This window comes from Semicossyphus pulcher, unplaced genomic scaffold (assembly GCF_022749685.1).
Source record: "Semicossyphus pulcher isolate SPU_LCO1_2020_fin unplaced genomic scaffold, fSemPul1.0.p SCAF_10, whole genome shotgun sequence".
Lineage (NCBI taxonomy): Eukaryota > Metazoa > Chordata > Actinopteri > Labriformes > Labridae > Semicossyphus > Semicossyphus pulcher.
Genome location: NW_027211604.1, coordinates 16,319,952 through 16,331,857, shown reverse-complemented (window position 1 = coordinate 16,331,857; position 11,906 = coordinate 16,319,952). Strand labels below are relative to the sequence as shown.

The 11,906-nt window shown below is 43.2% G+C and overlaps 1 protein-coding gene across 1 annotated transcript in view; it reads right to left on the bottom strand.

Moving 5' to 3' along the window:
- Positions 1 to 525: 525 nt before the first annotated feature.
- Positions 526 to 11,906, bottom strand: part of LOC138596349 (actin-binding LIM protein 3-like) — a 52,602-nt gene continuing 41,221 nt past the window's right edge. Inside the window, exons 17-23 of the mRNA XM_069667940.1 lie at positions 11,507 to 11,648; positions 6,790 to 6,819; positions 3,812 to 3,870; positions 3,395 to 3,461; positions 3,259 to 3,266; positions 2,423 to 2,503; positions 526 to 1,777 (exon numbers count right to left, since the gene is read on the bottom strand). Of these exons, the coding sequence (XP_069524041.1) occupies positions 1,664 to 1,777; positions 2,423 to 2,503; positions 3,259 to 3,266; positions 3,395 to 3,461; positions 3,812 to 3,870; positions 6,790 to 6,819; positions 11,507 to 11,648 (501 nt within the window). The 3' untranslated portion in view covers positions 526 to 1,663. The remainder of the gene's footprint in view (positions 1,778 to 2,422; positions 2,504 to 3,258; positions 3,267 to 3,394; positions 3,462 to 3,811; positions 3,871 to 6,789; positions 6,820 to 11,506; positions 11,649 to 11,906) is intronic.

The window sequence follows — 11,906 nt, the reverse complement described above, 5'->3', positions numbered from 1 at the left end:
ACTATTTCAACCCCTTATCCATTACTTTTAGCTAACTATTTTAACCCCTTATAACGGGTCACAATCGATGATAAGGGGTCAAATTACACATCACTTTGTTAAATAGGATTCTAGGCCAAAAAGGCTGGAAACATGTTCATGCTCATGCAGCTCTCAAGTCTCTGACCTGTTGTTGGCCTTGACTGGTAAAGGTGATAACTACCATGAGAGAAGTGATGCCTGAATCGTTTATTTAGGAGTTGTAGTAGCAGACATGGGTTTGCATATTTTAAATGTTACTCCAATAAATAAAAACCTGTAAACGCACACACACCTGGTGGTTTCAGTTCTTGCTGCAGTGAGAAACATTTTTCTGTCTTTTACATTAAGGTACAGAACATTCCTGTTAACTTGATTTAGGCCCAGACAGTTTCTCTGACACATATTGTATCCGTTATCACTTCCCTTTAGTGACAAAACAAATTAACTCTTGGTTCCACTGTCTATTGAATTCTTTTAAGCCTGCTTCCTTCTTTTATCCTTTCCTTCACATCTTTCTATTTCCTTTCTAAACTTCACGATTGAATTTTCTCTTGAGTCAGAGGGTTTCTGAATACTCATCTATGAATAATCCTGTATTATTCATTTGCTGTAATTACACACACAAACAGCTGTGTGTGCAGCTGCAAGTATAAGTTGACAATAACTCAGATTCTCTAAATAAAACAAGTGAAACACAGAGATCTTAAAGTGTACATAGTACAAAACCTGATTTCTAAAGTTAACTAACCTCTCTGAGCTCAGAGCCATGACACAGGTCTTTCACATTTAACCTTAACCACATCATATTTCAAAAACCACGTCAGTGAGTTTACATTCTGTTCACGACGCAGCTCAAAGAACCCTCAACACTGATATGGCTTCAGGAAAACTGACATCAAAATCAAACACATGCCCATATTAGAGGAAAAAAAGAAACCTTTGGAATACATTATCAACACATAATAAAAAAAAACATGTATTTCCTTGTCAAAAACCCTAATGTTGAGAATCACTCTTGTCTGCACTTTTTGTCTTTGAGACAAAAATTTGATTATTTTTGCAATCACTTTGTCCGTCTGTCTTTCAGGCAAGCCTGTTGGCTCTCACAAACTGTCTTCCTCACATTCAGCATGAAAGCAAGGTTGACTCAGTTTGGAAGATCCGCAGCAAGATACCGAGCACTTCAGGTTACACTCCAGCCACCTCACTGATACTCATGAGGACACACTGCCATCTGCTGGTAGCAGAGGGAGAAGCAGCAAACGTCTCCCTCTGCTCACTAACTTCCTGTCTGTCCCAACTGTCTGTTGCTCATCTGCTGTTTCTGGAAGTCTTTAAGCTCCTCTTCCAGTTCTCCTTCTTCTAATATCAGTCTCTTTCCCTTTTGGCCAGTTGGCTGACTTCATATTTATTGCTTAAGAAGTCAAAGTACACACGAGTTAAAGCACTCTGAGATCAGGATGCCAACAGCCCTGCTCCTTCCACCCCAAAGGAGCAAAAACTTATTTCATCCAGCTCCTCTTCCACTGGGACAGAGATTCAATCTGGGGTCAGCAGGCCGTTGTGGAGGCTTCTCTTCAGAGCGCACTGCTGGCGATGGACCTGAATTGGGTTAGATGGCTCTGATGACTTCATCATTTTCTCAGAAGAGTCGGACCTGTTTCTTCAGTTCGTTCTTCTTCCACTGAGCGAGATGATCAAAGGCTGACATGGACATGCCAAAGACTCTGTAGAACTCCTCCGGTGAGAGGTGACGCTGTAAAGACAGAAAAGAGAGAGGGAAATTATACAGACAGCAAGCCAATGATCTAAACATGTACAAAACTTTTATAACCAGACAAGTGGCATGGCTTCATTATGAGATTATTAAAAAAACAGTTGACTGCATTTCCAAGTGAGCCTAGTGAACCTTGTAAGCCAGTTAAATATTAAAATGCTAGGTTTCCACTGTGAGCATATTAGCGTGCCAGCATTAGCATTTCTGTGCCCAATAGCAGCCTCACAGAGCTGCTAGCATGGCTTCTCTCTCAGTCTCATGTCGTAAGTCTTACTTAAGGATTTGTCAACAGACAATTGGTAGGCCTCTAATGTGTTTCATTTTAACTGTTTTGTTTTGGGGGGCTCTCATGCTGTCCCACTAGGGTGCAGAGTAAAAAAAATCTTTTGGAGCCACATTACCATGAACATCTTTTAGCTTCACCCTCTCAGTATGGTTAAAGAACCAATACACTCTTTATTAAGTCCATTACTTTGGCAATACAATTAACATTGCAACATTCAGAGACACTGGCTGGGTTTTAGCCTTAAAGTGTTGATATGTTCTATCAGTGTTTTAAGTGTCACCAAGATTTTGTAAAAGAAAAAAAAGAAAAAAAAGAAGTCGGGTCCTGTTGCAGTTTACCTCTAGTCTGGCTCGGTCCACATCAGTGGGAAGACGCTGCTGCCTTCTGACTGACACGATGAGGGCTTCATATGGGTAGATCTAGCACCCAAACACACACACAAGTTTTGTTTTAATACAAACATTTACAACTTCACGGCACCACAGAGCCTTTCGCCAACATGTGAATTCAATTTTTAAACAACTCAGAAAGTTTCAGAAACTGGGAATCTAACCCTTTTCAGATTTTGAGTCTTATTTACCCATTAGATCATCAAGCACCACAATCTGGATCTAAATTGTTAACCACCCAAAGGCCAAAATAAACCCTTTGAATATTTAAATCTTTTTTTTTTTTTCAAGCTTGTAAAACTGAGTTGTAGCCTAAGAATCCCAAAACACTTTCCTATTAGTTTCTAGAAGCAGTATCTCACAAATACAGTAATAAACAAACTATTCCTTAATAGTCACCACACTATGATGTGAAGTCAACACATCATGAGAGACAGTTTCACAAAAACACAAAGAATAAAAAGGCTTGTGAGATATATAGTACAGCAATATAAAGGGCACCTGTCAATCACAGGTGGGATTAGTCACGTCTCAGCCATCTCACGAACCCTTTATGCCATTACCCTTTGTTACTGTGTGTTCATGTAGTTTTGTTGTCAATACAATGAGTCAGACAGCTTCAGTAATATCACCGAGCCGAGTGGGTGTTACTGAGTGAGATGAATAAACCATTCAATATGAACTTTAAACAGGCAGCACATCATCCTTATGTATAATCCATTGATCCAGACCTTTCAGACCCGGGCTTGGTAACAGTTCGCTGGCTTTGGCAAAGAGCATCTTACCTTATATTCTGAAAGACAAGCAGAAAGCACAGTGTCAGGTGTGTTAACTGAACAACACAGAATAAGATGCATCAGGAGGGGAGGTACATCAGGAGAAACTGGGGTTAAGCAGATTTGAGCAGTACAATAGGCTTACCTCTGATCTGCCAATTAACTGCGTTGTTGCTGTCGTACTGGTAATAATCTGCACCGGCACTCCCAGGCTGCAAAACACAGCGACAGCAGTTTAGCAAACATGGACCAAGACCGTGTGTTTCATCATTTTAAGGAGGGAAGCGATCAAGCAAAGTAGACAGACCTAAAATATGATACCTTTAAAAAATCCTATTAGTGGGAAAGTCTGCTTAATATATCAAACTGACAAATATAATAGCAATGTTTTGCCTCAGGAGTTAAACAGATACAGATGAGTCTCATTGGTTCGGCTGCAAATGAAGGACTCAGCCATCGCTCATGGTTTAGTGAACGGCCATGCCTGTCTTGTTCTGTCTGTATCAAACACACGCACACAAAGAGACGCTCACACATCCATTCATCATTCGTCATTACTCACCCTGTTTATCCCATTTTTGCCGTAGCCTGGCAACGAGGACGATTTGGCAATGTATGAGTCTGGAAGAACAAATATAAACACATAACCACAAACAAACACGCAAATTATGCAGAATAATACAAAGACACCCTTCAATCAAAATGAAGGGCCCAGGCTGTCTAAAGGCTAAAAAGATACATTTGAATGACCGTGAGCTGCGTCTTTATGTTTGTTTTTTGCAAAATACTGGACTATTTTTCCCTTTTATCACAGTCACTTAATTCAACAAGACCATCAGAGAAGTTTAGAGCTGAAATGTCTCTTTGGTCGAACTACTAAACATCCAAAAAGTAACAAGGAGGCCCAACACGACACTAGCAACTATTAAAGCCCCCCTCCAGTGAAAATCAAGTGTTTAACCTTGTAAACATCTCCATGTGGTGTTCGTCATGTGCTACAAGACATATCAGGGACAACATAAGCAGTCATCTCCATGGCTGGGCCTGTCTGCTTTTAAACTGCAGTGTACCAAGGACAGGCTGAACAACACGTTTTCAGATTGGCAGGTTTGAGACGTCACAAACCTAAGGGGCCAATCCTGTTAATGGACGGAGTGACGCTATGCATATCATTATGTGTAACCTATGGCAACCCCTTTGGTCATTTTTGCAAACTCACTACTGACTACTAACGTTAACGTTACTGCTACTAATTACTACATTTCAAGTTAGCTAATCTACAAGTTGCCACTAAACAACGGCAGAGACGTGTTTTGTTTAGACAGAGGGGCCGGTTGGAGATTTGCACAGTGGGCGGGGACTATGCAGATTTGGGAATTTCTAATGAGGGAGAAGGAAGCCTTGGGAGGATTTTTACAAGGTAAAAAAAGGTACTTTTTTTTGCAGCCAAAACATTTGCAGAGCATTTTACATGTCTTAAAACATGACTGGAGCTGTTATTTAAATAGATGTAAAGGAGTAAAAAGCACAGAACAATCACCTGAAATGTACTGAAGCAGAAGTAGCATACAATGCATATACTAAAGTGAAGCAGTACTTTTCTTCAGATCTTAGAGTAGGTCTGACCAGCAGCTTCTAAACAGCCTCACAAGCCCCGGTTAGTAAATTCAACAAAATCACAACAACAAAAAAGAAGACAGTTGATGAAATATTACAAAAGAGTTTCCAACATCTTTGTCATCCAGTTTCTAATGGAGACAGTTTCTCCTGTTTAGTACAAGAATAAAAGGCAGCAGCTCCTCTGTCAAAGACCGACACTGCTTTGTAAACCTCAAGGCCATCACTGCCTCCCATACACCCACCTGACAAACTGCTGATAGAGAAATGTGGCTCAGATCACACACACATTGTTAGAATAAAACTGGCAACTGAAGCATAACCAGTCTCTCATTAACATCTCGACCGCAGCCAGTCGTTTAGATGTGCTGCTTTAACCTCTCGTTATTAGATTTACACCCTAAAAACAAATAACGTAACTACAAAAACAAAAACAACATGACTCTTTTCTACCCTTTTCTTGTTGTTACTCCAGCGTGGTCACATCTCTCTCTATACATTGGTAACCATCAGCATCCAAGCCGCCTTAGTGAAGCCTGTATTAGTGGTGTGCACTGCTGCAGCTGAAGCAGCAGAGGGCAGTGCATTCACATCAAGCCTCTGCCTCTCCTCTCTTTCTACTTTCACTCTCTTCCTTCTTGTTTCTTGGCCTCATCGTTGTCTCTTACAAATAACGTTGCTCGTCTCCGCTGCTTTCCCACCTCGCATCCACCTTGTCTTTCTTTCCCTCTTGTTCACTCTGGTGTTGAATGGAATTAAAGAACACAGAGATGTCAAAGAGCCGGGACGGACAGCTTGATGCGTTGGAATAAGGGCTGCCGTGTGGCAAACTATAATGAGTTTCTCTGCTACAACTCTGTCTACAAGAAATGAGATAATAGATGGTGCTCGTCTCGGAAATGTAGTTGTTTCATCAAAGAGGAGCCTGATGCCAAACACCATTAAATCTACTGGCCTTTTACAGTTCAAGTGCTGGCCAATCATCATTGCTGCTATTCAATCCTCATATTTGAGGAGTATTTTGAATTGATCGATCAGTTGTTTTATTTTTTTGGCATTGTAGGACAGTGTGCATGCACAAACATCCATCCATCCATTATGTATACCGCTTATCCTATTCAGGGTCGCAGGAGGGATGGAGCTGATCCCATGTGTCATTAGGTGAGAGGCGGGGTTACACCCTGGACAGGTCGCCGGTCAATCACAGGGCTGACACATAGAGACAGGCAACCTTTCACGCTCACACCTTTTAATTTGAGGGTCACCAGTGAACCTAACGAGCATGTCTTTGGACTGCAGGAGGAAGCTGGAGTAGCCGGAGGGAACCCACGCATGCACGGGGAGAGCATGCAAACTCCTCACAGAAAGGCCTCCTGTGTCCGAACCAGGATACGAAGCTTCTAGCTGATGCACAAACATGCAATTTTATAATGTTCAAAACCAAATTCGGAGGCCAAGCTGGGATATCGTTGGGGTGAAATTAAAGTAAGAGCAATGAGACAGATTGTGAAGCGATCACAACCAAACAGACCGCGTAAATTCTTCAGACTGCTTCTGAAGTAGCTAATTTGATCCCATAAATCACATCTACCTTTGCACACAAAAGTGTGTAACTGTAGATTGTGAGACAGATGGCTGAGGGGTGCAGGTCAGTGATCCTGGATAAGTGCTGCTGCTAAAGAAAAGCTGATAAATACAGGCCTAAGCTGCAGCCTCATTCATCTCCCCACCTGTAAAAGAGGGGCGTGTGTGTGTGTGTGTGTGTGTGTGTGCGTGTGTGTTGATAACAATCTCCCACTTTAAGCTCTGCCTCATTCACAGCAGAAGCGATGGGAGGAAGGGGATCAGAGGGGAGATGTCCCGCTGTGACGCCGTCCCCTTGAGATGACCTCAGAGATCAAAACACACGGATGAACCACTCACCGCTGTCTGCACTATGGAGCGACCTGGGAGCTGAGGGGGGGAGAGGGGGAGGGGGAGGAGGGAGAGATGGACAGAAGAAAAAAAACACACGCAGGACAAGACATTAATTTTGACTAGTTTTACACCTTGAAATACAGAGCTCTTTCTAACTGACAGCTGTGCATCATGCAAAGGAGTGTCCTGCACAGTATGTGAGGCTGTGTTTAGTGGGGTGAATAGAGACATCAAAGTATAAGGACAGACAGTAAACAGAGATTGTTAAACTTCAGTGGAAGGCAAATAAAGAAGGCCAGCTGTTGTGGGACATCTATAAACCATCAGCTGTGTGACGATCTGCCGCTGACAGCACCAACACACAGACAAATCACCATGAAGACCTACACAGCTTATAAAATATGGAGCAGGATGGGCACAGGCGGCCGGGCAGCATCGGGCCACTCCTGTTAAAAATGCATATGTGTATGGCATCCACCCACTGCACTTTGTAATATTAATGGACTGTGGGCTCAGCTTTCTCTATCAAACATGCTGGAATATGTTATGTTGACAACTTTGGTTTTGTGCACTGGCACACTGACGTTAATCAGCATTAAACACTGTCACCTATGGCGATAAACGGTAATTGCGGGAGCACACTTCCAAGATATCCAGACAGTGGGCCTTTTCCAAACCTGACCCTCCCCACTCCCACTCCATCGTGGAGTGAACTCCCTTTGACGTCGCACTCACAGCCGGGCGGAGCACCCTTCGTTTAGGTGAAGGGATTAAATGCAGCGCGGAGCTTTGAGACAAACCCTCACTCCGGTGGAGGCAGGAATGTGTGTAACCATGGTTTCATGTCATACACATAACAAAAGCTACGTAATACCAGTGAGGCAGAGTCATTAAAATCACTCCACATTATGAGGAAAATAAACTTCCCGAGCTTCCTTGGTGGCTTTTCTTATTTGTAGCCTAAACATATTTTTTAAACAAGTTAATGACCTGCTGAGTTTTTACAGCCGTCCCTGCTGATATAAAACACTTCAGTATATTATTTCATGTTTATCTTAATTAAAGCAGTTCTCGTTTGTACGGGTAATAACACGGAGCTTTAATTTACGTCTCTCACCTCATGACGAACATAACACAGCGTTGCAACTGATCAGTAAGTCAGCGTCGGTGCAGACTCGCTGGTGGAGGGTTTAACAACCCACTCCCACTCCACACTGAGAGGTTTGGGACGACACTCAATGTGGTGGACCCTCCACGCGAGCTCGCAAACGGAGTGGGAGTGTGTGGGGAGTGGTTTGGGAAAGGCCCAGTGTCACATGTGTGACGTCCACTGTTGCCTCCAGTTGTAACTCTTGATTTTCCTCGCTGACGGTCGCTTTCCTTTTTAGACTGTTTGCCTTCATCTGAGCGTTGAATTTGTGTCTCTTTCTTTGGATTTTCACTTATTGTTGAAGTTGTATCTGTAGACATCGATCTTTTCTTTGTTTGTTCAGCCATAGTAGATTACTGTTTACTCGCAACACTTGCAGAGACCGGAAAAGCAGCCGCTTAGCTCCGCCTACCCTCTCTGGCAGACCAACCACTGCTGGGTGATGGAAAACACAGACACCCAGTCTGTAATACTGTAAATGCAAAAGCTTTCATCAGTGGGCCACAGACTCAGTCATCATTGTGTTACCGTATTCGGCTATAGACAGTGACTTAACAGACATTTATTTAAATGAAAATCTTTAAGATTATCAAATAGAGTGCCAAATTGGGAGGAGTGTTTATCAGGTGACTGTGGAGAGTGACACGTGTGAAATCCGTGCAGCTCAAGTTCCCTAGCTTTACTAGCTCGCAGGCGTCTTCCCATTAATTAAATGGATGGACACCATAAAAAAAAGCAGGGGTCGACAATAAGCACAATTTTCCACTGGAACTCCGGGCCAGTAACTTTACAAATGGCCCTGCCATTAAAAGCTGTGCTCTCATTAAAAGCTGCACTATGTTATATCAGACGGACTGTTTCTGTTGCTCTATTTGTGGGAATCACTGCTATGGGTGTCTAGTGGCTCATCAGCGTTGGGGGAAGTAAATCTCCCTCGCGTGTGTATGAAGACTAAAACGCGTGTGTTTATACTAGTCTGCGGTAGCTTGCTAACATCGATTAGCGTGTTCGAGAATGACAGCTGATCTGTCGCGAGTGCAGCGCGTAGGGTGTAACGTGTTGTTGACAGCAGTAGCCAAAGTGCCGGCAGTGATGCTGACATATGACTGAGATTACTGCGGGGTTCTGCTTAGAAAGTAATTCGTCCCGTTCATCAGAACTGTGAATCTCGGGAGGGCTACTATCTTGTCTACATTGTGTGCTTGTAGATCCTACTGGCACACCGGGCCAGTTAAATAGTTAATCTACTGGCCCGGGGGGTTACAAACATACCGTCCGGCCACCGGGCCAGTGCTTATGTCGAGCCCTGAAACGCCTACGGTGCTCAGGCCAAGGGGCCAGAGCCTCTACTTGTGTGACTGTTCATAAAAGGTACACAAATTACTACACAGTAAGAGCAAAGGGAGCACAGAAGAACTACAAACAGACTCAAATGATCACAAAGAGACACGAACAGTTGTTAAGATATTTCCGCCTGGACCAATATGGTGGGTAAACAGACCAACAAGGCCATCGCTAAAGCTAACGCTGCTAAAATTAACCAAAAGGTAAATGAAGTCAATTACACAGTGAGAGTTAATGTCTGTTTTATGACGAGGTGGAAATCCCGATGTGGAATGAGCCTCCTCTGATGAATACATGAGCACAGACCTCTCAGTATTGTCTTATCAGTATAATAACAGCAGACAGCATAAAGCCACAGTGATTATGCACCAACGTTATCACAGCCCTCTCTGTGTGACCTCGCCGTGCTCCTCTCCCTCTCCCTGCACAGCTCTCTGAACCTGATTTACCTCTCAGCTTCATGTCGTACATCTTCTGTGAACAGCTCCAAATTACTTGTGCTCCTCACTCCCCCTCTTTCCTCCTTTTTTAAATTTAATTCACTCTCTATCTCGTTCGCTCTCCTGTTATAACACCCTTTCTTTTATTCCCATTTGACCCCCACCTAAACACTCTCTCTCTCTGAGTCTCTCTCTCCATCTCTCTCTGAGTCTCTCCATCTCTGTCTCGCCCTCACATGTGCTGAATGCAATGAGGAATGGGATCAATGGGAGAGTTAATGCAGAAGTGGGAAACTTCCCCCACCAAGGCTGGCTCAGCATCACAACAAGAAACCAACCTTCCTCCGCCTATAAAGGAGACTACACCCATTTCTGAGCCTCTAGCCTTCACCAAAACAACCCAATCATCAGCTCAACTAAAATCTGATCCTACACTCAGCCTTGAACCAAAGATTTCTTCAAATTCTATCCATAGTGTTTGCAAACTTTTACGCAACCCAAACACACAGCTGGAGAGCACTGTCCTTTCACTAAGGCCAATCTTCTATGGAAGTGATTCATATCTGCTATTATTTAGACGCCGGTGATACAATTCTTTCAGAAATATTATTGGTTTCTGATCAGAATCTGCTCTCAAACTTGGCAGGTTTTAGTTTAGATTTAGTAAATGTCCCATGCTGCAGTCTTTCAACAAGTTTCATAAAAATCGGCTTAGTAATTTTTCCGTAATCCTGCACACAAACAACTGGCAATCGAAAAACATAACCTCCTTGGGGGAGACATCGAGCAAACAAACATACAGGAGATAAGAAATTATTAGCATGCTAACATAGCTGAACCATTGTTACATAATGCCTACTAAACATCAGCATGCTACTACTGTTATTTCATGTTAGCATGCATTAGCATCGAACTCTGATGTGCCTCAGTAGAGATCATAGACTGTATAAAAAGATGGACGACCTGACAGCTCCCTAAAAGTGAAGCCAAAACATTTCTAGCGCCCCCTGCTGACTGGCTGCAGTATAGATCATAAAGCCCGCCTCCTCCATGTTAACAGATGGGACATGAGTCAAACTATAAAGTCAAAATACACGTCCGATAAATGTTTCTCAAACATGGTTTCTGTCATTATAGTTAGTTCTTATCATGCTGATTTACGTCCAAGAGTTCATTTTTCTGACAAGTTTATTTTTAATTAGTTATTTGATGCTGTCAAAATAATGATTGACAGTTCTGTTGACAAATTCAGCTTCTGCAGCCAATCAGTTCCGGGTGAGCAGAGTGGAGGACGATGCGCGCGTGGAAACGTAACTAAAACAATCACTACAACGTTAACCTCAGACCAACACAGAGAAGCTGTTCTGCTGTTAAACACGCCGGTGTGCGGGATCCTTGCTGTTTTTTCGGTAAGTTAAGTGTGTGTTTTGGTTAGCGGAAGTGGCTACGGCCGCTTCACTCGCCGATCTCTACTGCGCAGACTCTTGCTCCATATGACGTCGCCATCGTAAGATGGCAGCGCCTATCACAGGGGCTATTTTGGCATCAATTTTGTACAATGGGAGCAGATGGAGACGCGTTGTCCATCTATATATACAGTCATTGTTAGAGATGCACAAAGCTGCTAGCATGACTTAAAGCCTGCTCAAGAGAAATATAAAGGCTAAAATAGCATCAAGTATTTAAAGGAGCAGAGACAAGACAGCCAGCCTGAACAGACCAAGAAACTGTCTCACACATTGATGTTAAGAATGCAACAGGTAAATGCAGTAAACTGACACAGACTTACAGCCATTGAGGGAGCTGAATCCCAGATTGTTCAGCGCCTCCTTGCTGCTACAGCGGGAACTGCGTCTGCTCCCCCACTGGTCATTGTCATAACACCCCGACCGCGCCTTCATCTCCTCCTTCAGGATCATCCTGCCAATTCCCTGGAGGGAGAGGAGGAGGGAGAGGAGGAGTGAAATAGAGGGTTGGGAAATGGACAGAGAAATGGAACAATTAGAATTAGCTGAGTGGGATTGAATCACGGATTGTTTGATAATAATGGACGCTGGACGAGGCAGGAAATAATTATGAGGTGAAACAAGGAGAGAAGATCACTTTGAGTCATGTCCAGTGGGCGCGGTTGGAAAGAAGCATTTAATTAACTTGCTCATTAAATATTAACACACACACACACTCTACAA